The sequence below is a fragment of the Scardinius erythrophthalmus genome, assembly GCF_964197995.2.
Source record: "Scardinius erythrophthalmus genome assembly, chromosome: 20".
NCBI classification, from domain to species: Eukaryota; Metazoa; Chordata; class Actinopteri; order Cypriniformes; family Leuciscidae; genus Scardinius; species Scardinius erythrophthalmus.
In genome coordinates this window covers 5,858,460-5,884,149 of record NC_138240.1, presented here as the reverse complement: position 1 = coordinate 5,884,149, position 25,690 = coordinate 5,858,460, and the positions used below count along the sequence as shown (strand labels likewise).

General features: G+C 37.1%; 1 protein-coding gene across 4 annotated transcripts in view; it reads right to left on the bottom strand.

The window, feature by feature from the left end:
• Positions 1–1,728: 1,728 nt before the first annotated feature.
• The window catches only part of gripap1 (GRIP1 associated protein 1), a 42,461-nt gene continuing 18,499 nt past the window's right edge, over positions 1,729–25,690 (bottom strand). For 2 of the 4 annotated variants that reach the window (XM_081349886.1, XM_081349888.1), the window contains 8 exons: positions 25,501–25,557; positions 23,771–23,870; positions 20,117–20,137; positions 19,421–19,554; positions 17,186–17,302; positions 15,878–15,971; positions 7,355–7,524; positions 1,729–3,775 (listed from right to left, as the gene is read on the bottom strand). In XM_081349886.1, the coding sequence (XP_081206012.1) occupies positions 3,695–3,775; positions 7,355–7,524; positions 15,878–15,971; positions 17,186–17,302; positions 19,421–19,554; positions 20,117–20,137; positions 23,771–23,870; positions 25,501–25,557 (774 nt within the window). In that variant the 3' untranslated portion in view covers positions 1,729–3,694. The remainder of the gene's footprint in view (positions 3,776–7,354; positions 7,525–15,877; positions 15,972–17,185; positions 17,303–19,420; positions 19,555–20,116; positions 20,138–23,770; positions 23,871–25,500; positions 25,558–25,690) is intronic. The other 2 variants (XM_081349887.1, XM_081349889.1) reach the window with 1 other exon arrangement.

Here is a 25,690-nt window from a genome sequence, read left to right as displayed (position 1 = left end):
GAGTTTCAGTGACCTGGAAGACTTCCATCGCTTTTTGTGCCATTAAATAAAAAAAAGCACTTCATAATTGAGTTCATGATTACTGTTTTTGTCAGAGGGAGCGGCCGGTATACCGTATTTATATTGATTTCGTAAGGGATAATCCAAGGCTAGATGTGCATTAATTGACTTTAATGCACAACATGGAAGCTAAAGAACTTCCTGATGTGAAGCGGTTTATTCAAAATGAACCAGTTTCACAACAGATTCACTGAAGCTCCTGCGCAAATGACGGTATAGCATCTTTTGTTTTGTAGCCACATACAAAATGATATATTAATATGTTTTAGGCCAGTTATTAACATGGTATCTTTAATTGGTGGTTATTAGTCTGAATTGATCTGTTCAAATGTAGTTTATTGCTGTCATTGAGATTCTCATTGTTTTTTTGCACCAGAAAAATGCTGGTCTGACTGAAATGGAAATATTTTTCCAAAAAATAAATAAAATAATTATGTGTATATATATACACTTTTTTTAAATACATATTATAAATACACATGAAAAAATTCTGACTTTTTTCTGTATTTTAATAAGGAATATGTTTTATAAGAAATAATGTAAAATACAAATGAAGACTGATTATAAAGGTTATTTTGAGATTAAAGTCACATTTTGTGAGATACAGTAAAGTCACAATTATGAGAACAAAATCGTAATTATGTTTAAAAAAAAAATTTACTCTGATGCAGAACAAGCTTCATAAAATACAGTTTCATGACCGCTAATAAATAGTTATGACCAGTAAATTCTCAATTCACTAACCATTGGCAGGTATGGCAATGGTGTGACCCCCACCTCCATAAATGTGAGAATACAATAAACTGAAATCAAATTTTAAAACCTTTCAAGTCTTCTCAAAAAGATCAAAATGGTCTATTTAATGGGGGACTTTGTTCATTATAAGGATGAAACCCAATGCAGAGCAGTGGAGCCCTTCAGCATATAGTGTTGTTTAGAGACCACACTCACTGAACAGTAACAAAGACGAAGATGACTGAAGTATTTGAACGGCTCCAATTAAATGCTGCTCAATGATTCATGTCATTTGTTTGCACAGTTCTTACAGGCATCATTGATAGTGCGGTAAACACTGCTTGTGCTCAGAGGAGAGATTAACGAGTGTATTAGACAAACACTGCTTGTGTGTTTAGTCCAGTGACCTGGGGAGGAACCAGCCTTTATTATTCCAAACTTGCATGACTTTCTTTTTTTCTTATTAACGTCTTATTTGTATTGTCCATTCAAGGTGTCAATGGGGTCCAATGTTGTTTTGGACCCTGATGATGGTTAATGCATGAATTTTTTAATATATTTTCTTTTGTGTTCCACAGAAGAAAGAAAGTCATACAGGTTTGGAACCACATGAGAGTGAGTAAATGATGACAGAATTTTAAACTATTAAATAAATGTAATGCACTTTTTTTTAGTTAACTAAGTGACTTTTTTAGTGACTAAGTTAAACATCAAGAAAGAAAAAAACCTTTGTGATGTACGATTTGTGGTTCCTCTAGCTCAACTGGTACAGCATGACACTAGCAACGTCAAGGTCATTGGTTTGATTCCCAGGGAACACCTGTGCTGATAAAAAAAAAAAAAAAAAAATACAATTAAAATCATCTGTCAAATGAATAAAATGTACATTTTGAACCAACCATATGAAGTTTGACACTCAGACACTGTTTTTTTCCCCCAGCCATTCTTTATTATCACTGCAAGTTATGGAAGTCTGAACATGACAATGCAATGCATATAAATAAATATTAAGCCATAGAGACGTAGTGGGAGAATGGACATCAATAATAGAATCTTGCTTGTAATTAGTGATGATTAACTGATGATCTTAATTAAAGAAGAGCGTGTTTGGCAGATATTAGATTAGAAGTTTAAAAAGGCAAAAACTGAAACAACTCTGAGCTTTAAAGGCAAACATCCTTCAATCTTTTGAGCACAATGGTCCAAGTGAAGTTTGGTACGTCAGTTTCCTCAATGGCAGAAAAGAAGAATATCGTTCTTCTACTTCTGCATGGTAAAATGGATGCAATATGGAAAAGCATTCCGTCAGGATTACCTTTAGAAGTCAGAGAGAGGGATTTAACAGGCATTTAACGCACCATGCACAAACGTCACTCATGTGCCAAGAACATGGAAACGAACCGTTGTCGCGATAAAGCTTAAAAGCAATGCAAAGACTTGAAATAGAATGGTAATCCTTCATATCTCACAAACCATAAAACATAATTTTGCCAGGTAAATACAAACGTATATCTCTAAATTAATACAGAACCGTTGATGAATAAGGTAGACGCAGAATCCATAATCTCATGTGACTAAAACATTCAATCTACTATGTGCTGTTGTGCAATCAGAACAAACTAAAATAATAATCTCATAGTTGTTTGGTCAATATTCATTCTATCTAAAATGATGAATGGACCTTAGGTGGGGTAGATGCCATATTTAATTTGACATGAATGAAAATCAGGCTGATATTCAATCAACTCAATAATGAATTTTCATTTTTTTGGTTACGTTAATTATGGCATATCCTTATAAGAGCTGTAGTAAGCTGGTTATGTTTGGAAAAATCAGTGCAAGCAGTAACACAGTAAAATAAAAAAATAAGTGAGCCTGAAGACTGACATCAAATTATTAAATTAGCTCGACGCTCTGCAAATAAAACACTTCCGTGTGTGTCAGAATTTAAAATGTTCACAAAAAGCGGAATGCATAAAAGCGAAATCATGTCGCAACAGGGGCAGAGACACACACGGGCGAAACTTTTGTTACACTAAAACAGGCGGCTAGCGTCTCATGGGAGTCGAGCAGGAGTCAAGTGCGCACTATGAGAAATTGGTCCGTTCCCCAACAGCACCGTCAGTTTTGAGACAGACAGAGAGGTGTCAAATTGAGTCGTTAAGCTGCGGAGAGATTGCTGCTTAACGAGAGTCGCCCAGGGAGCCGCTTTCCTTCACGGGAATGTTTGGAGCCCCACAAAAAAATGCTCAGATAATTATCGCAGCAATTAAGCACACGCTCTCCATCTCATTCTCACCGGAAAACTTTCTGGATTTTTTGATATAGTGAACCTTTCAGACAGGAGCAGCATACCATAAGATGTAGACATGATGATATTTGGATTTTCTGGCACAAATAAATACAATTTAGATGAAAAGATCCGTTCTACGCCCCATATACACACATTCACGCACAAAATAAGTGTCTTTAGAGAAAACAAATATACAAAACAGGCAATACAACAGTGATAACAGTTTGAGGACGCCAACATCGGACACACGCTTTCCTGAACGGGGGAATTAGTGGAAGGTAGAGCGGTCCTGCTTGGACCACCGAGGCCATGCCACTGTCCCGAGCACACAGTTCACGGATATATCAAGCAGCCAGGGTTTGCTTGACGGCCACTTGTCCACCAGTTCTTTTCCGTCACAGAGAAACAACATATAAAGTGTTACGTTACATTCAGTAGTATGTAAATCACAGATAGACTTGATCTGTTTCAACCCTCTGTGCTCCTAGTACATCTGAGGAGATTGTTGGAGGACTTTGTAAGAGATAGATGTAGTTTCCTCCTGGTAGCCGTGAAGAGATGAGAGAAGGAGAAAGAGGAGAATCATCAGATGGATAATGTCCAGTTTTAGCCCGTGGCTTTAGAGTTTTCCGCAGGGGTGCCGTCTTTACTCAAACGCACAATCTCCTGAGACAAAACTTCCAGATCCTGCAAAACAAACAGAGTGTTTAAATGTGATTCCGATAAAGATCACAGTTACAGTATTAAAAATGTGCGGTAGTTGCATACTGTTAATGTTTATTTGCGGTGGCGCCCTCCTGCTAGGCTTTACACATTAGCTTGCACCCAACCCATAATATCCCTCTGAAAATGTGGATTTTAAAAAGAAAAAAGCCATGAAGGACCCATTAGGCAGTCAAGCCTGAGTTCAGCTGCAATCTCACATGGTATTACACTATGATTCTTTCACAAACACACACTCACGCAACAGCAGAGGCAGCGTTGCATGCACCTTGTGCTCACTCTAAAGCAAAAAAGCCATCAAATATTAAGTGGGCTGTTTGTTTCTGGCATGACGGCCCCAACTGCCAGTAAATATGCATGAGGTAGTTGCTCGCCGGATTAGAGAGAGATGTCGTGAGTCCACAACCGTAGACAGCGGACATTTTGGTCTGTAGTTATGGCTTCTCCATTGATGGCATATTACATAATCCAAATGCGATAAAAAATGAACAGGTGGATTTGGGTAAATAGTTGTGGTGAGAATGTAATATTAAAATAAATTGAATGTTTAAATAAAAAAATATACATTTTCTTTGTTAAAATTTTGTACTTTTTATTTTGGGGTGAAATGTGACAGACATCATGTGATTCAGCCTTTTATAACTATCAGGGGACATATATTCAAGCTGTTTGTCTGAGTTTTAAAGTGGCATCAGTGTCATATAAACTGAAAACACACTTTACAAGGGTTTTGATGGAGTGATGAGCACCATCAGAGACAGAGAGAAAAACAGGAAGTTTGTGACCATGTCTTGAACTGCTGTAGACTGAGCTCATCAGCTTTAAAGCAGCTCCAGATTTCTCTCATCTCGCCTGCAGGAAAACTGAACGCTTAATCGGCTGTTAACAAGCTCGACGCATCATCGGCGTTCACTACGGCAGCAGCCAGCAAGATCGTTTTCCAGTGTTGCTGTTTTGAACACCATTCTAGAACAATGTACACATCTTACACACATATAAGTGCATGTAATCCAAAGGATGAAGATGACAAAAAAAAAATAATGTATGATATACCATTACATTTAGTAATGATAATAATAAAATAAAACAACAACTCTACCTCAGCTTCAAAAGTGGCTTACCCATTTTAAAGTTGGAACTATAAGCGTCACATTGGTAATATAACTATAGTACTAAACTTGACCAGACTTGACCCTTCATATGCTTCTCAAGATGTTTGCAAATCAATTTAGAAAGTTTCCTGCAAAGCAAACCTTCCTGTTTTAGTTATGGACAAGCTTTGCAGAGGGATCATCACTCCATCTTGGTCTTAGTTTGCATCGTTTGTCTCTGCCAAGGTTAAGGCAGGGTGTTTTTGTAACCTACAACTCCCCCTGGGCACCAACACACACACACAAGATGTACTCCGCCAAAATCCAGACTGTCTCCAGGTCTCACATCGGCTCAAACGCCCCCTCAGTAAGGATTTTATTCACATTCACAAAGCAGAGTACCAAGCATCACATATTGGTGCATTCATAAAGAATGTAACAGATGTGAAGTTGCAGGTATGCATATGACGTCTCTGAAAGTGGCTCATCCAATCAAATTTATAATGCATTACTGTTGAGAGTCTTTTGTTTTTAACTCAAGACTTATATAACATGAAGCCACTGTTTTTACACTCATGCCAGAATTATTTATTTTACATGAATAGTCTTCTGGTTTGCATCCATCCAGTTCTATATAAACAGGGAAGATAATCAAATAAAATAAAGTATTCAAATCACTGGATTATACAAAAAATTGGCATTGCCAAATGTTTATGTAATCTAGACATTTTTGGGTTGAATTTACAGCTAAAATAAGCATATTGTTATATATACACCACACATTACAGTATGTATTTTAGCAGATTCTTTTATCCAAAGCCATGCTGCATTAATGCATTAAAGCTACAGACACATTTTAACACATTCAAGGTACAGATATATTTTAACTGCTTTTTATTTAAATGATCCATTCCTTTGATTGCGAAGCTGAAATTACAGCAGCATCATTACTCCAGTCTTCAGTCACATCATCCCTCAGAAATCATTCTAATATGCTTGAAAACAGTTGTTCTGCTTAATACTTTTTGTGATGCGGTACAGTGAGGACATTTATAATGTTAAAAAAGGTTATAATGTTATAATGTTAGAACGTTTTATTAATCAAAGAATCCTGAAAAAAATCTATCACGGTTTCCACAAAAATATTAAGCAGCACAACAGTTTTCAACTGATAATAAAAAAAAATGTTTCTTGAGCAGCAAATCAGCTAAAAGATCATGTGACACTGAAGACTGGAGTAATAATGCTGGACATTCAGCTTTGCATCATTGGTATAAATTATAAGCTATAATATTATAGATATTTTTTTTATTATATTTTATCCAATTAAAACAACAACAACACATGGCTTCACTACAGGAACAAACCTCCCATTAACGATGTGCGGCTCTGGAAATATCAAGAGGGGTGTGAGAGGTTAATTGTCATTAGTCAATCTGTGTGATGGTGTAATCCCATCAAACGCATCACCCTGCAGGCTGCCTGACATGCACTTTCTATTCCGGCTCCTAGAAACATTTTAGCATTAACAACACGCCCACCCTCTGGTTCCTGATGAATAAGACCTCTCAGTGGAGTCTCAAGACCGCATGAGAGGAAGCCACTTACACACACAGACACACACACACACACACACACACACACACACACACATACAGCCGATCACACTGTCAGAGGGACTGCAGCCACCTTCTTCTCTAGCAAGTGGAAAACTCATGGTGTTCACCTCAATTCAACACGGATTAGCTCTTTACACCCAACGAAGAATTAAATGCATGTTTCACTTTTTTAATCAATGCTATGCTAAGAAACTTGACTATTCCTAATAAGATCCACTTGAAATCTGCACAATTTTTTTTGCAGTTCCCACAGTGATTTGTAGAATTAGTAGAATTCTGCAGAATTAATTTAAACAAGATAAAATGTGTACATGGTTCTGTGTTAGAGCCAAATATTCAAATTTGCATTTGCTTTTTATAATAGTAGATTACCAGAATTATAAATACCAAGTAGGGACAAAAATACAGGTATTAAACTTTAGCCTTAAATTTCAAAAGAAATATGATATCTATAAAACAAAAAATATATATAATAATAATAAATTGTATAAAATAAATCAAATAAAATAATAAAATAAAAGCTGTATTTTAAGTTGTTGGGGTTGAATTAATTGCAGAGGATAACAAAAATAAAGAGAGAAATTACAATACAGTGCTGGCTTGGAAGCACTGCAATCATGAGAAAAACCAAAAGGAGCAGAATATTGTTCATTTTGTTGTGATGTTCATATTCTGCTGATATCTACTGAGATTTCTTGAAGGTCTGTGCGCATGGATTCCATGTGGGCCTAATAATAGCCTTTCAAAAGAAGGTTTTATAGCCAACCTAAATTGACCTTGATCGTAAAAGTTTGTTTTTCCCATCCCAAAGGGCTGGTCGTCCCTCTATTTACCTTCTGTAGGTGCATGTTCTTTGTCAGTTGCTCTTCCAGCATGTTCTGCAGCTTTTTGTTCATCTCACGCAGATTCTCATCTCCAGGTTTTACCAAGTCCCTCAGCACAGAACTCAAACCTCCACGCTCACCCTGAGCACCATGGGCCACTCCATGGAGTCCTGATACATCTGAGAGAGAGAGAGAGAGAGAGAGAGAGAGAGAGAGAGAGAGAGAGAGAGAGAGAGAGAGAGAGAGAGAGAGAGAGAGAGAGAGAGAGGAAAAAAAAGGAGCATTTTTAAAGATGGCAAACATTCTATCACCCCAGCTTGTTCTTTTTAACCATGTTTCCACCAGTAATGCCTCAAAATGCATGAATAAAGATGATCTATCAGAGGGCCATTAGTGTCTGCTGAGTGAATACAGAGTGCTTGCGTTTGGAGGAAAGCATTTATAACGGCTCTCGCTCAAACGCCACAACATTTACGAGCACCTCGAGTACAATCATCCGCAGGTTTGACGAAAAGCCACGCACATCTTAAAGTTGGCAAATAAACACCGTTGCATAGTCATGAGAGCCGCCGAGAACGAATTCTAGTGTTTAAGAAATTCAAACCCCAGTTAAGGTAGAGAGACTGACAGTAAGGATGGAGTCAAATTAAAGGCAGCCTGACCTGGTCTGTCAACAGGGTTCATGACAGTAATACACAACCACGGAAATGACCGTAAGCAGGGGACATCGGTGTGGGGTTGTAACTGGACAAGGTGGTGTGTTAAAAAATGAAAGATGTTGCTTAATTGATGATTAATGGAGGTGAGTGTGCGGAAAGGCTGAGATACCGCAGGCCTCTTATCTGCCCGTTGGAAAGCCTCCTTAAAGGCTGGCTACTAAGATGTTGTCAGGTTCCTAGTGAAGTGTCAGATAGTTTAGTGGAGTTTTTCCTCTGAGGGAGGACAGGGAATCGAGCTGGCCAGCCTCTGCGTGTCAAGGGCAAAAGCAATAAGTTCGATCGAGCAGCTTCTTTCTCGGTTTTCACTTCATCTGGGTGAGTGGAGACATTCAAGGTCAGCTCAGCAGTGTGTCCCTAAACGGTGCTGTCAAATAACCTCTTACACCTGTGGTCTGATGATGGAGCACATGGGAAATGTGTCACTTCCTGTGGGTGTTCAAATGCCGTTTCCAATATAATCTCTGAAAAGGCAAATACCCAAGTGAAAACCTTTGTTAACTGAAATAACATAAAAATGTATATCATTTTCATGACTCCAACTAACATAGAATAAAAAAAAATATTTTAATATTTAAGGAACTTAATGCAGCTATTTAAATAATATCAGTTAACACACTTACTAATCTAGTGATGTACATGCATGTACAGAAAGCCCACAGATTATGGGTTTGGATTGACATGAAGGTGAGTAATTAATGACAGAATTTTCATTTTTGGATGAACTATCCCTTTAACCTGGGTTTTTAAAACATTACGTTGCTCAAGCGACCGTGACCTGTTCTCATGATAGGCCATGACACAGTTAGTTGAGGAGCTTAACGCATTGTTACATCACAGTATATCAAGCTAAGCACTAGCAATCTCACGCCTCTTTAACCTTATTAGATTGGCGCAAGAGAAGCATATATGTGTGGCTAACAGGAGAGCCTCGCTTGTGTTCAACATTAGTGCAGCACACAAGCATTCCTGGTCACACTGAGCTAATGCTATAGCCTGGAGCCACGAAAATGAAGCAGAACATGATGCATTCTTGCTAATTGAGATGTTAACTTCAGCCCCCAGAGGCCAGTTCAACCTTTGAATGCATGGCTTTAGGCGTTGAAGGCCATGAATGAAGCGCACTCTTGGCTCTTTATCTGGACTATGAGATAATTAACCTTGTCAGCTCACAACAGAAGCATAAAATTAATTCTATACCGGGTGAAAATTAGCAGCTTTGACAATTCAAATGGATACAGTATTGCTATTGTCCAGTGTTACGGTTAATGAAAACGTATAATTTCAAAAAACTAATTGAAAACATCTTTGAATAAAAATAAAAATAAAAAATAATAAAAGTGGGAAAAAACTCCCTACTCCAAAACTAACTGAAATAAAACAAAAATGGCCACAAATTAATTTTAGGCCTTTGTACCTTAAAAAACTAGAGTGTTAAAAAAAAAAAAACCTCCATAATGGAAAGGAAAGTGCATTAAGTTTGCAATTCCATGTTGCAGTACTGAACCTTTTCTTTCCAAACTTGTCTTTTTACAATAACCACTGCCTGCTTAAGATGGCACCAAATAGCCCATTACAACCAATGCATTGCTTCATTAGAATTCTATTAACATCTACAGTAGGGAAAAACACATCTTGTGATGTTGCAGAGTCTTCTTTCACCACAGCGTAACTCCCTCCCAGTATGAATAACACACACCAAAGTTAATGCAAGTCTTTGGGGAACAAGACGAGTGAATCCTTCGCTGACAACATCAATGTCTGTGCTAATGACATTGCAAATAGACTTGCACAACTGTCTGTAACCCATATTTCTGCCATATTGATTAGTGGCATTTATTTTAATTTGCTGGGGCGCAAGGGCGAGCACTCTATGAAGACACTTTGATAAATCAACAAAGGAGATTTACAAAGATGACTCCCTGTTCTAATGGCTGGAAAATATTGGGCCAATGGATTTCAAAGGTGTGGAATGGCGCCAGCATAGGCATAATTTGCGAGTGGGACGGGTGGAACATGTCCCCACCACTTTTTACCAGGGTCGATACTGTCCCCACCACTTTTTAAAACATCTCGCGGCACGAATGTACCAATTCTACAAATAAATAAAACATCTCCAGTTAACTGGCAGAGCATTCATTTCGTTTGTTTTTTAAATAAGAGACAATCTAGCGCTGAAATGTGTTTTTTAAATCAAGTGATCAAAGTGCTCGTTGCCGCTGCGATCAGTGGCGCGGATACAGTGTTTTCTCGTGTGGCTCGCGCACACGCCGCACTGTCTTCACTCGGACGCGCGCTTCAATCCGTTGTGGATTCTCTCTATTCCTTCTGGTGAAATCACAAAACATAATGCGCACAAACGTGTCCCTGCTTGATATACAACCACTGATGAACATAATCGGTTTTGATGAGAAAAAAAAAAACTATACAAGTGCAGATTAGAACCCATAACCTCTGACACGCTTGGCGAAAGTTCTACCACTGGACCATTATATATTATTATAAATTATATTAGGCTACATCTCATTAAACGACAAACTAAACCCCATGTAGCCTACAATTTAAATCGATTGCTGGACATCGTACTGTTATTGTACATATATCTGATTTAGCATTGTATTAGCAACCCCCACCCCACCTGTCCCACCCACTTTTTAAAACAAAGTTACGCCACTGGGTGCCAGGTGCTCTCACAGACGGGGTTCTACTGTAGGACCAGCAGAGAATGTGAACCTAAGAAGCCAAGTTACGAAAGCAAATGACGATGCGGGATGGAAGGTACACTAAAGGCACACAGATGTTCCTGACTCACGACTCGGGGATCCCCGAACACTGGACTGCGTCAGAACAGTGCTAAGGTCACTACTTGCAGAAAATGAAGTGGGACTTGACAGGGTTGTGCACCATTATGAATGTCTTTTTAATTCCAATTCATTACCTGTGACTTGAATTTTTAATTTAGGTAGCAATCAGGATGCAGAATTGCAATTTTAAATGTATGGAAGTAGAATTAAAATCAACTGAACTTCTAAATTATATAAACTTATTTTAAATACTGTTATTTCTGGTGTGATCAATTTAATTCTAATTCAAACTTGTGAATTGAAGGGAGCCAATTCTTCAACTCTGAATTTTGGTGAATTTAGAGTGAAAAGCCCTTACTGCATGAAGATAGTGATGATACAGAGGAGTCATGAAGAATGTACTCTTTAAGCCTCAAAGCACCAACGCTAGTTTCAAGATAACAGCAAACATATACAATTACCATCCAATTGAACCTCACTGAAATGGTTGCCACTTCTTTGCAAGCCTCATTGGGAATCTCCTCAGGCCAGTGCAGGAGTCAGCAGTCCTGAATCAGTCAAACTGGCAGATCCTGCAAGGCGGCTGCAACCTCTCAGCCATCTCTCACTGGAGACACAGCACTTAACTGAAACCTCTGCCAGGGGGCGAACAGGCTATTTCATCTCGACAACAAGGTTCCTTCCTATTTGCAGCCATATGTTATTCCCAGTTACAGATGTGATACCTTCTTTCGAAGGAATCTGTGTGTATATCAATGATGTTTTTCGCATATTTGTTCTCGTAACCTCTGTAAGCAGAGTGTCCATTAGCACCTGCTCCCAGTGGTGTAATTTGCTCTAAAGTGCACCAAATTTGCTTGTAGAGGGAAGAAAAATAATTCTGCTGTGACTCACATTTACTCCCATTATCATGGTGGGTTCTGGAGCTATAGGGCACACGATAAGGATAGTTTCTCCCTTAAATGATGCAGCAGTAAGAGGCCAGAGTACACTGAAAGGTTAGCTTACTTCACGCTTCAGTAGAGGCCTAAAACAAGGTACAAGTAGGCAGGCAGAGGGTTTCCAGACTGCAGCAGCACCTCACCCCAGCTGACTTCTTCCAGCAGCACTTAGGCGGAGCGAAGGGTGTGCACACATGACTGCGGCATGTTGCTGAATGGCTGATTACTGGAGGCTGCGCATATAAACCATCCTAACATGCAGAGTTCTACCTATGAACATTCATATATTATTGCCTACCGCTACGTAACAGTTGACATTTTTAGCATTTGTCTTAACGAATAAGGAATGATTTTAGGATTATATTACTGGAAGCATGTCCCCTGAAACACCGCAGAGGCGGATCCATGATTGTGCGACTGATTTGCGCAATGTCTCAGGCCAAACGCTTGGGAAAACTGTTGTGCCTTTTACAATCTGCAGAATCTTCTATGCAATCCCTCTCTTGAAGGGGAGAATATTTCAGAAAGTTCTGGCAAGAGAAGGGTCAACAATACCCCCAAAATGGCATACGTCTGGCTTATCTGAGACACTTCCTGACTTGCCATTTCCTCAACATATTAGTAACAACGGAAAACGCTACTGATTCAGAAGGCTACTTATGAGATAAAATGTCGCACTGTTTCATTTGTTATATCACTGGCATGAATTTATGGGGAGCCGCACTGGTGTAAGTATAAAGTAAAAGGGAGGGGAGAGAGGACAGAGGAGAGGAGACAAGAGGGGTGCTTAGTCTTTCTGCTGCATTATTGAGGATGAGTGTTGGGCTCACTGAGGCATGTCGGCATTCTGAATCATTTACATCCTGCTAATGTCAGCTCTCATCTAGCACTGCTAACTTTTGCATCCTTTCTTCATTTTTCTATGAAGTCTCCAATTTTTCTATGAATTCTCCACCTTCCCATTTTTACATCTCCCCATGTCTAGCCTCAATTATTGTAAGAGATTAAGGATCGTTTCCAATGCCATTCATAAAGACTATCCTGGCCTGAACCAGATGGATATGGTTAAACACAAGACTTACTGCCACAGATAACATTGGACCTCATATGAATAGTATAACTGGGATATGGCCACATACATCATATTCTTTCCCAGTTTGGATTGATTTTGATACTAAAAACATTGTTACCACATGTTCTTGTCAAACCTCACCACTATATGGCTCTCTGCAATGGGCAAAAAAAGCCTTTACATAAAGAAGCCTTTTTTTTAACTCTCCTGACACCCAGAGATCTTAAACTTTTATAGCACAGTATTTACAATTAGACAACACCAGCCTTAATGGGATCTGGTCTGCCATTAAATGTTAAATCAGTCAGTCATGAAATTAAAACAGGAGAACACATGGGGGGAAAGACAGGAAGATGCAACATTACCACCTCCGCTATGTCCTCAAGGAAACACAAGAGAAGCCTTGCTTAAAAAGGAGCAAAAAAAAGTTTGAAATGATAAATCAGTCTAAATAATTAAATGCAGCCTTTCTGTATACACTTTTTATGTATGTTTATAATCAGAAACAGAGATGGACAATTAAGCTCAATTAAGATTCTGCCTGTCTAGTTCAAAAATCTTAATGGCTATAATGTCACAATCTTCAGCTCATTAACATACGGCCCACCCATTTCACTCCAATTCAGTATTCAGCTACGTTGCTCGTCCTGCTGAAAGACAGTACAAACTACACAGGTTATTCAATAAAATGTCATTGCAACAATCCATTTTAATCAAAAGGGTCATAAAGAAGGTGGAAATCGGTCACATGACACTACAAGACACCTTGACAAACAAGTAGTGCAGAAGGCTAATTCATGTTTGCTCATAACAGATTGGCCAATGTTAATTTATATATATATAGAATAAAATTAAGATTAATGAATTCTGTAAGTATTGTTCATTGTTATATACCTTAATATGCAATGTTAAAGAATTGAACTTTATTGTTAAATTTTAGAAAAAAAAAAGAAAAAAAAAGGTGTTTACACCTAAATTATAAAACAGTCTAACTTTTATATAAATCTAAAGTTTTTGTGTGCAAACTAAGCCTGGGCTATGGCAGTTTGAAAAGTACCAATGCTATTTTCACAGGAGACTGATATGTTTTTTTTACAAGACTAGTTTGAGGGTTAAAATCCAGAACTTTAGACCAAACTTCTATGAGACAAGACCTGCCGATATTATTGAATTTGACTGCTTTCCAGCACACAAGCAAACCAAGCTGTCAAAAGCTATTTGACTGGTTCCAAATTCTAAAAACGGGTCATTATGTGTCAGGAGCGTGTTCAGTTCACTGGAAAAGTGACTGTTACTTGAATTTCACCAAGAAAGAGTGCTAGAGAGTTCATAGAAAGAGTAAGAGTTTATAGACAACTTTCTAAGCAATATATCTACTATATAATGACAAATTTAATGGAAAATTCAGGGTTCAATACAAGTTCAAAGTTAAGCTACTGACAGCATTTGTAGCATAATAATGATTACCACAGAAAATCCCCTGTGGCGGATAACACACATCAACACACTAGCCAATTTGGCGGGTTATGATTCATAAATTAAGTTCTAACTTTGCTATGGCATCGATGTCAGAGCCCTTCCCCTAAAAAAAGCATCAAACATAAGAAAAAAAATGCATTAAGTCGCATACTGAGAGAAACGCCGTGCAGCGCGGCACCATATCTTTAAAATTCAAAAACATTGTTTTCTATGACCGTACGCACACTGGCAGTGCCCAACTATGACTCAAGCTGTTCAAAATCATACCAAACCACAGTGTCACCCATAGTTTTCCATTAAAATACAACGATTTAGGACAAATATATGTCAGTATGGACTTCACCCAAGGAGTTTTGTGTATTGTGCATTTTTCACTAACTGGTTTGTTTTTGTGATGGCTTAAATAAATATTTAAGCCATCACCCCCCCCCCCCCTATTTTATTTGAAATGTATCTGCAAACAGTGATTGACTGTTGTAAAGCTGAAAGCAATACAATAATTCAGAATCAGATTTAATAATAAATATATTTAAAACTAGCCTGTGACTTTGATAATCTGGTTAATTTCTGATATTTTTGTTTCGGATAGTAGAAGTTCTAACTGGCTACTGTGAACTTAATTAGTGACTTAACTTAATTGGTACCCAAATTGGCTGGTTAAAAGGTTCACTTCAAACCCTGTAAATAAATAATACTAAACAACATTGGTGGCATTAACACTCATAAAACAATGTTAAAATCAAGCAAACTTAACAGGAAGTTACTGTCTGTGGTGACTGTTGTCGATAGATCTTGTACTGGATCCAGGTACTTTTGTGGTGAACTATACTCCAGTACAGATTCATTTTGCTATTACATTTAGCACTGTCAAATTCAATTGCCAGAATACAATTAGCTATTGATTAATCATGAATACAAATGAACCCCAGCAATATTCTCACCAAATGATTTTATAAATCAGCAAAGCAAATACTACTGCAACTAGACAGAAAGGGACTCGATTTGTTCTGAGTCGATGTTTGTTAATTTAACAAAGTAAAGACAGAAAGATAACAAAAAGGGATTGTTTAATTCCAATCCATCATAGGAATAAAACACGTCTGCATTCATACATCCCCTACAAAAAGACATTTATTGGCTGTGACTATTTTCAGCTGCAAAGTGCTTTTTCAAGAATACTGAGAAGTGTACAGTGGAACCAAAATAGTAGCGTTATAAAGAGAACCAATAAAACATTTAGCAGGAGATTATGCAAGTAGGAGTGCGGAGATAAAAATAGAACAAAACATACAAAAATGAAAATTATGCAATTTCTCTGTATCAGTCTAAATCATTGCCTTTTATTTAAGTGACAGCCAAATGTTTGATACTCTTCAGCTGTCAGTTTTCCTTGGAATAAAAGCATTATCGACATCAGCTATCACCTGACCTCATCTGTAAACCTTCACATCATGTGCTTTCAGAAAACAAACACGTCTGAGGCTGTGAACAATGACAAAGAGAGACAGAGAGACGCTTACCTCTTCGGCTGTCCATGACGTACATCTCAATAATGGCACTCTTTTTACAGATGTCATCGGCCATCGAGGCACAGCTGACCTCCAAGTGTTTAACCTGAACCGAGAGAACAAAGATAAGATCTGCAATAAACTGCCAGACACCACAACCACACAAAGGTGTGATAAACCTGATCCGAAAGCAGACAGTTCTGGACACTGTGATCACCGCCAGCTAGGGTTTGTTTTCATACCGTATTTGGTTTTAGATTTAGAAAATGCTCTTTAAATTTAGTCAGTATCATATGAAATTTAATCATTTTATTCAATTTAAGTATCAATTTATTTCACAAATCGAAAAAGCATATTATTTTAACAATATAGCAGTTTACAATAATTAAATTAAGATTATGCGTCCCCAATTCAAACCAAACATTAAACACTATGGTTGAAAAGTTTTGGATCAGTCAGATTTTTTGTTTTTTTGAAAGAAGTCTCTTATGCTCACAAAGACTGCATTTATTTGAATAGAAATAAAGCAAAACCAGAAATATTATCACAACTGAATCGTTTTGATAAACAGAAAGTATATTTGAAATAAATTTTTCTGTAACAATATTACAAAAAAAGCATTTACTGTCACTTTTGATTAATTTAATGCATCATTGCAGAATAAAAGATTTCAAACTTTTGAAAGGTAATGCAATTCTTTGTTGTTTTGTTTGATGTCAATGTTTGAAAAACTAATTAATTATTAATTACATTAATACATTTATAATTATTTTAAATTAATTTAATATTAATCTAAATGTATCAAACATACATTTAAGCATGTATCAAACAGATTTATCAATATAAAATACATGTACTTAAACCATCAATGTGTTAGCATAATTTTAATAGACAGAAAATGATAAAACTCCAGTTGTGCAAAAAATGTACACAAGTAAAAAAAAAAAAAAATCCTATAAGGCATATTGTAAAATCCAAATGATTTATGAAATAACATGTTCAATATGACTGGCACTGACATGTTTGAGCTTACAGTGTCTCTTTGTAGAAAGGGTGATGTAACTTGTCAAAGCCCTAACTACATATTTCCATTCCAACAGTTGCTAACCAAGACCGATCGATTCAAATGTGAAAACATCAATACCTGCATGCATATTTCATGATCCAAAGACACAATTCAGCACTTAAAGCCCCCCGTGGAGCACACAGCAGAACTGTCTGAGTGAAGGCTAGGTGCAGGACTGCAAATCTGCACTGTGCCACGCGAGTTAAACTTTTCCTAGTAACATGAGACTGTAATGATTGGTTAAAACGTCATACCTTCTCCTCCAGCATCCACTTCTCCTGCTGGACCTCAGCGAGTCTCTGGAAGAGCTCACTGACCTCGTCGTCTGAAAGGTCAGCAGGTCGCTGGGACTGAGGGCTGCTGGTGTTGGACTGTGGAAAGATAAACAAAACTTTACCAAAACATCTCTAAAACTTACAGACAGGGCTCAGACAGATATGAGGATTTTCACCAGAGAATGACGTAGATTTGTCTTTTGTCAGTCATTAAAACGGTCACATTATAGACAGTAAGTGCGTCGCATTAAGTTTTCATCAACTTACAGGTTACATAGTTTATCGTAGCTATGCGGGCACTCGGTTTTTCCTGTCGTTTAAAACATTTGGCAAAAAGACAGCAAATACTAGACTAAGACACTCTTCTCTGCTCCTCGAATACATAAAACATTAGCCATTACAAACATTGTGTTAAGTAAAGGAAACACAATACTTATTGAAAGAACCAGTTCCTTATTTACCCTGGCACTACAAACAAGCAGAGACAGTCTCCAAAATATGTGCAGCGCTTCACTCACAATTGAGGTGGGTGTAGCTGAGTTTTTGCCGACAGTTTGAGGATCCACAGGAGTTACGAGGTATAGTCACAAGCGCTTAGTATGAAGTTCTATTCAAGCTCTTGTATAACGTATAGGCAAAAAAAAAAAAAGATTAAAAAAAGTTATTAACCAGTATCTTTTTTTTCCTAATCAAACTATTTTCAGAACGGTAATGTTACAGAGGGAATGAATTCACAGAAACGTGAAAATACTGATACTGCTCAGAGAGAACCGATTTATTTTTGTCATTTTTAAGCCCTGCTGCTGAAAAGACAATGTTTTGAGAATGTTTTCAACTGTTGTTGTCCATACAAGTCCAAAACCATGCTTATTGTATTGACAAAAACACTGTATTTCCAAAATGTCCTGTTATATGTTCCAAAGAAGACAGAAAGTCACTTGTTACTGTTAATTAAAACTAAAACTATATTTTTTAATGGTGCAACGGATCACTAAACTCACAGAGATTTTTCGGATCAGCAAAAAGAAAAAGGGGGGGGGGGGGCTTTGCTTTTCAATTATTACTTAAAGCCTACTTTAAGTACTTCAATACCACAGCAAAACATCTAGCTTTTAATAATTAAACATTATTAAAGACAAGTGAACAGTCATTAATAAAATAAGAACAAATACACAAATTACCGGCATAGATAAATACAATATAACAAAGTAAGGTCTAACAGTATTTAGCGACAGAAATGTAATCACATGTAAAATAACAGTAGTGTTCACTGTATAAATTAAATATAGATTAATCTTTGTTACAGCTGTGTTTTGTTGTTTGATTAACAATGACAGATTGCTGTCGCTTCATGACCTAATGCACGGGTCCAATATGATGATACACATCCGATTTCTCAACTGTTTACATTCACTTAAGACACAAACGACTGTGTTTACGAGAATACCGTTCAAGTAAAAGGAGACGCGGAAGAGTTCTCTCTTCAATTTCAGGTTGTTATTTTTTTTAGAGAAAGACTGTAATTTAACACAGTGCCATTCAATGTCACATGAAAGTCACAGGAAGGAATTCCACCAGCCTCGATCGAGTGGCAGTTTTATTCTGTCCCTCAGTTTGTTTCAGGGCATTTCAAGGAGCTGGAAATGATCCAAACAAATGAAGGTCGGCTCGTCCAGGAGACTCTCGCCGTCCCCTGTGTGTACTATTTTCATCCCATGAGTCTTATTTTCCCTCTGGTTTAAAAAAGGATGGTGTCTTACTAAAGAAAGATGACAATTCTCCTTAAACACATTTCAGACATGACTGATATGCATTATGTTTCAAACTGATGGTATAAAACAGGAGTCTTGACATGTTGTTCTTTGCTAAATTCATTTGAAAGTCAATTGGATGACTTAAGAATAAGCCATCATTCATGTCTGTATAGCACAAATGGTGAGGGACGAGTTGCATGCTGCAAGTTTCTGTTTTTCCACACTAAACCACACTCACATCCCTCAAGATAGTCCAGCATGTCACGACAACCATTATTTTCTCCTGTTTATTCACAGGCACGGTATATTTATGGAATTTACACTGTTCGGGTGTTTGTTAGTAGCTTTGGGAGGGCAGAAATGCAATGAACAGAAAAGCTCCTGGGAGCTGGAGAAAAGGAAGCATCAACTGTGGCGACCGTATTAGCATGGGTCGTTGGCCCCCAGTGGGCGGCTCTACCTTATTGGTGCTGGGAGCTGATGCGCCGTCTTTCATGATCTCTCTGTAGCTGAAGGAGGAAATGCTACTGCTGTCACCCGTCTGCTGCGTACGGCTCGGGGAACTGATCTCAGACAACACCAGCTCCTCCAGACCTGCAAATACATACATGATGCAAAAAGAAGAATATTTTAAGAGCATAAATCACTAAGCGCTACAGGTTAGCTAGATAATGGCAAACTTAACTCGGTAGTTTTAGGCATACTCGCTCACTATCAGGATGAGACGAGATGCAAAATGAAAAACTCTAATGCATTTTGTACAAGTACAGATAATGATATAACCGTGAAATACAAATTATGAGCAGCACACGCATCTGATAGGTGGACAAGCCACTTTAATCTATATGTTAACAAGTTATTTTTCAGAAGCGTTCACATCAAAGTATATCGATATAAATGGTATTGTCTCCTCCTATACCTTGTTTCAAAATGTATCGATATACCACCCAGTCATAGTTACTGCTAAATAGCAGATTCCAGATAAGGTAACTGCTATTATGATCAACAACTAGCTATTGCAAGGCAATTATTAGTTAGCAGCAATATCAGCACAAATGACATTCACAATCTATAGAGAGTAACTGAACAACTACTCTACACTAGAGATAAGCATGCTAACATACAGGCTATTTAGCAGAATGTCATCCATTAATACCTGCATTCACGGACAGAGAATCTACAAGGTAAACAATTCACAAAAGTTAGACATCATCCATTTTATGTAACATTTAATTACAGAATGTATGGAAGTTCACTATCGTTCAAAGGTTTGGGGTCAGCAATTAATAGAACTTAATACTTTTCAAAAGTGACAGTAAAGACATTTATAATGTTACAAAAGATTTCTACTTCAATTAAATGCCATACTTTTGAACTTCGAATACTGAAAAAAGTAGTTTCCATAAAAATATTATGCAGCATTTAACTGTTTTCAACATTGATAAAAAGAAATGTTTCAAGAGCAGCAAATCAGCATATTAGTCAAGAAAACATAAATAAATCTACTTTTATAACATTACATACCAAAAATACAAAACAATTTCAACTGATTATATTCCCCATTATGTGTGTGCTATATGTTTTCAGAGTATGACATTGTTAGCAAAATGCTAAGTCAGCCAACATTGGAATCAATTGTGAGTTGAATCTCTTTTGAGTTTACATTTTAGTTAGGATGCTGCCTTAGAAGATAGTCTATCTAGGTAGTAGACAGCAAGCTCACTAGGTATTGGACAGAGCTATAAATACAACTTTCAAAAAAAGAAAATTATAAATAGGAGACAACAATGAAATCTATATGTATAGTGCCAAGTTGTTACCTTTTTTCCCCACAGATTGGACCAGTGAACCAACATTTTTTTATTTTTAATTATGTGTTTATACTTTCAGACCATCTTGGACATTTGACAAAGATAAAGCTCCCTACTTTAAAATGTCTGATTCTAAACTTTCTGTACTGCAAACATTAAACATTTAGTTTACTTTAAATTATAAATGGCTCAAAAGAGGAGTGCCCTGGCACTGCCAACAATCTACAGCGAGTAAATGCACATATGCATGGATCTGTAGCACATTTTTAAAGGGGCTCCATCAAATATTTACAGCACTCGCCTCTCCCCTCCTTGTTGTGTGTGGGGTCTGTCCCCACAGGAGTTAAAAGTTTTTAAGGAACAAACGAACGAATGTACCCTGAAAAGTTGGGATACTGTATTGAGTTTGATTCAGCGTTTGACCATTGGAATATTGAGTCGCCCATTATGTGGTCCAAATGTTAAAATTTTATTATAAACACCACAGGGCTAAGGTATTATACCCTGTGCTCATGTCCTGTTAAAATCACCATAATTACCAGTTTCCAAGTAGTAACCCCCCCACCCCCTTTTTATTTGCAATTAGTAAAAAAAAAGTTCTCAAGACTACATTATAAACACGTTTTCTGTGACATCAACAATTATGTTTATATGCACCCTCATAATGTGAATATAATGAGATTTAGGCAATACTGTAATTTATTTTATTTAAATTTATCAAATTGATGTGATTAAGCTCATAATTGCAGAAACCATAATTGTAGTAAAATATGTGCTTTATGCAGATTTTAATAGCAATAAACACGCATTTGAAAACTATTCTACTAATACTAAACTATTCTCTGACCAAAGTGCACATGTGCTTGTGACGTACACGCAGGGCCTAAAATTCGGTCTTGGCGATTACATGAAAATGTCAAGCGGCAGTTGGCCGGTAACATTTTTATGAATTCTTACAATGCAATGTTGTGAAAATATAAACATGAACAAACATAAACAACGCTGCATCTTCTCGAAAGTTTAAGCCTTGCCCATTTAAATATTCTAGCGCAAGATGATGCAAAAGGGAACTGACTGAATAACTTTTGTAACTTTGATAAGGATATAAGTTATTTATACAAGACTACGCAAGTTATTTTATATTTGATTAATACATTTCTGCACCTGAAATCTACTGTTGGACCTACCTAAAAAAGCACTAATTATTTCATTTGTTTTATTGTATTTGCTATTGTATTGCATGTAATTTGATTATTTGTTCTTATTTTATTACAGACTGTTTACTTGTCTTTAATAATTCTTTTCATTTATATTAGTTAGCCTAGTAGTTTCAGCTGTGGTATCGAAATTGGAAAAGAGAATTGTGAAAAGAAATTTTAGGAGCGCCACAGAAAAAAAAATCCAATACATCTATTTTGGCCGAATTATGTCCGTATCTCCTGATGACACTGGTCAAATTGATTCACTTGCAAATTGCATCCAAGACATAAATGACTGGATGTCGCAAAATTTCCTACAACTAAACAAAGACAAAACAGAAGTTTTGATAATTGGATCAAAAGCTCAGAGAGAAAAATTGACCCCCAAACTAAATATCCTGGGATTAAACCCAAGCAAAGTGGCAAAAAATTTAGGGGTAGTCTTTGACTCTGATTTTACTTTTAAAGCGCATGTGAGTAATATTACGAAAATAGAATTTTATCATTTAAAGAACATTGCTAAAATAAGACCATTTCTCTCTTTGACTAATACAGTAAAATTAATGCATACATTTATAACTAGCAGACTTGACTATTGTAATGCCCTCCTTTCTGGTCTACCAAAGACTACAATTAATAAACTACAATTAATACAAAACTCAGCTGCTCGAGTAACGACAAAGACCAAGAAGAGAGAACACATCACACCTATACTAAAATCATTACATTGGTTACCTGTTAGTTTTCGTATTGATTTTAAAAACCTTTTATTAGTTTATAAGGCACTGCATGGACTTGCTCCAGACTATCTTTTAAAAATGCTTATAGTATATGAACCTATAAGGACTCTCAGATCATCGGATTCTTTACTTTTAACAGTACCACACAGTAGAACTAAAAGATTTGGTTCTTCTTCTCTTCATTTTAATACATTTTTATTTTTATTCTTGTATTTTACTTGTATTTTTGTGTGTGTGTGTGTGTGTGTGTGTGTGTGTGTGTGTGTGTGTGTGTGTGTGTGCGCGCCTGTAAAGCACTTTGAACTGCATTGACTTAATTTTGAATTTCTGAATTTGCTTGCTTGCTTGCTGATCCATAGAAGTGCATTTTGCATTTGACTCAAGTGGCCAGTGGCCATTAACACACCTACTGTGTGTGAGTTCATCATTTGTACTGTGCATTAGGGTATGTGAATAATGGGGTGTGGCAATAATCAGAATAATGAAGCAAATAATCAAAATAATGAAGACTGCATGTAAATGGGAGAGGATTGAGGATTGTGAAAAGTGAGTGTTACATTCCAGAATAGAGCCAAAAATCTCCATGATATGCAATAACACCACTGTAATGTGAAGAAAAGCTACATTAATGTAATTTGCCTTCTTGGAAGACACTATTTATAGCCAATGAGCCGATGCAGGAAAGTGAACTGCTCAACATCCCACAGGAACCTGATGCAAGAACAAAGCGGACAGGCTCTTTATAAATTCACCTCAGGTGGTAAGAACATGCTTTGGGTTTGTCTCATTTATAGCGATTTACTGTAGGGGTGGAGCCATCTTCATCTGCCGCCTTATTTATGCACAGCGCCGCATTTTTACTTACTTTTACCTGCTTTAAATTGTTCATTCATGTGTGAAACAGCGACTGCAGAGCCCATTGCAGTTTAAATCACCCGAAAGGGTTGTCGACCACTCTAATAAGCCTTATTCCCTGCATTTACAACTGCTTTATATGGTGATGAAGGAGATATGTCTCAAAATCTTAAGTGTATCACATAGGGACAAAGAAAGTGTTCACCTGTTCGGGTCTTAGTGTTGGTTAAGATCTCCTGTAGCCGCTCCTGGAGCTTATCAGCTCTCTTTCTTTCCAGATGGAGCTGCCTCTTCAAGTCTTTCAGCTGCAGACATAACATGACAGGAATTATTTTGACAGCAGATGGACATTTAGCTTGATAGGCATTTAAGAATCCAGTATATACATTGGCCCCAAAAGTATTGACACTTAAGCCACAATTAAAAATGTCTGAATATCACTGTATTACTTAATACAACAGCAAACCAAAATATATATACTGTATTGTTTCAAATATAAGACAGTGTTTTTTTCTTAAAAAATACATGTGAAAAAATGGGGTTGTCTTATATTCAGGGTCTAGACTTTTACATGGCAATAATACACCCACAACAATAGGGAGCGTCAAATACCTGTAAAACGAGTGTGACCCCCCCCCAGGACTGATAAACGCAGCGGTCAAACAACTCTCATTAAGCAGCCCAAAAAATACGGTGTGACAGAGTGTAACGTTAGAATGGCGAGCCAAAAAAGGCAGTCTTAAAAATGCTAAGAGTCAAATAAAAGCTTATCGCGGTCCTTAAAGCGTCCGATTCGAAGAAATTGACAGGCGAGTGTGTCATTACGTAGCCGAGAGGCTGCCCATAACCAGAGCTGTCAACCAGCTAAAGGCACTGGATATCACCAAAGAGCTGAACATGCCCACCAGCGAGGCACCTTATTTCTTATTTCAGCTATGTACTGACACACTTGCCTGTCAATTTCTTCTAAGCGGCCGCTTTGATGCGGTGTAAAAATTATGCGGTGTAATGGATTATTATTACGTCGCAGAACAAGTCTTGCCTAGAGCTTGCCCTCCGACTTCAGGGAGAAAATGCTGTCTTTTCAGTGCTATGTGACTAAGGAAAAAAATAACTAATCAGGTTGATAATGCAGATCAAACACCTGTGTTTTTTGACATGCCAAGTTTGCTAACATCTGTCACTGTAAATAAAAAGGTGAGAAATCAGTCATTGTGAAACCTACTGGAAATGAGAAATACAGGTTGTGTTTACGGTATGCCATAAAGTGTTTATTTTTAAATATGATTTTTTATATATTTTTTCAGTATTTACCATATTTTCAATATAAAAATAGGAAAAATATTTTCAAATAAAATAATTTTCTTTATAAAAGGCAAGATTTGGTCCTCAAAAAGACTTTTTCCAAAAGGGATGTATCTTGAAAAAGGGAGGGTCGTCTCATATTCGGAACAATACGATATATTTCACATTAAGTAAACATCCTGTCCATCCATTTTGCCACAGTAGCACTTCAAAAGCTTTTTTGTTTTTGTCAAAAGGCAAAAAGAGGAGAGGATATATGAAATTTCATCCATTTTGTGGCCAAAATCACTTCAAGCAGGAAGGAACTTTCCAGAGGGACAGCATTTGTAACCTAATAAACAGTGTGACTATATAAATAATAAACAATGCCATAGAAAAATTATAACCAAAACTTTGAGCTAAAGGCATGGATAGCTTTTGGAACGGTCAAACGAGATTCTATTGATGAAACGGCTAAAACGTCAATGAAAGCTGATCGACTCTCATCAATGGGAGGTCTGGTTTCAGGTCTGTAGGGCAGAGAGGTGTCCTGCCCATCGCCTGGGACTATTTTAATTCACTTTCTGGGAAATGGAGAGAGGGAAAGCCCTGACTCATCTCTTTTTTTTTCTGGCTGGATTGCCTACTTACCGCTGAACTTCCTTTTTTCTCCAGGATTCTCTGTCCATCCACCGTGTCTTTAATCTCCTGAAATACACACAAAAGATTATTATAGCTCAGCAAATAAGTCTTTATTTCAAAATAATTTTCAAATAACTTTTCTGTTTAGTTTGAAATAGTTTTAATTTTTATATATTTTAGACAATAAAAGAGCATATCT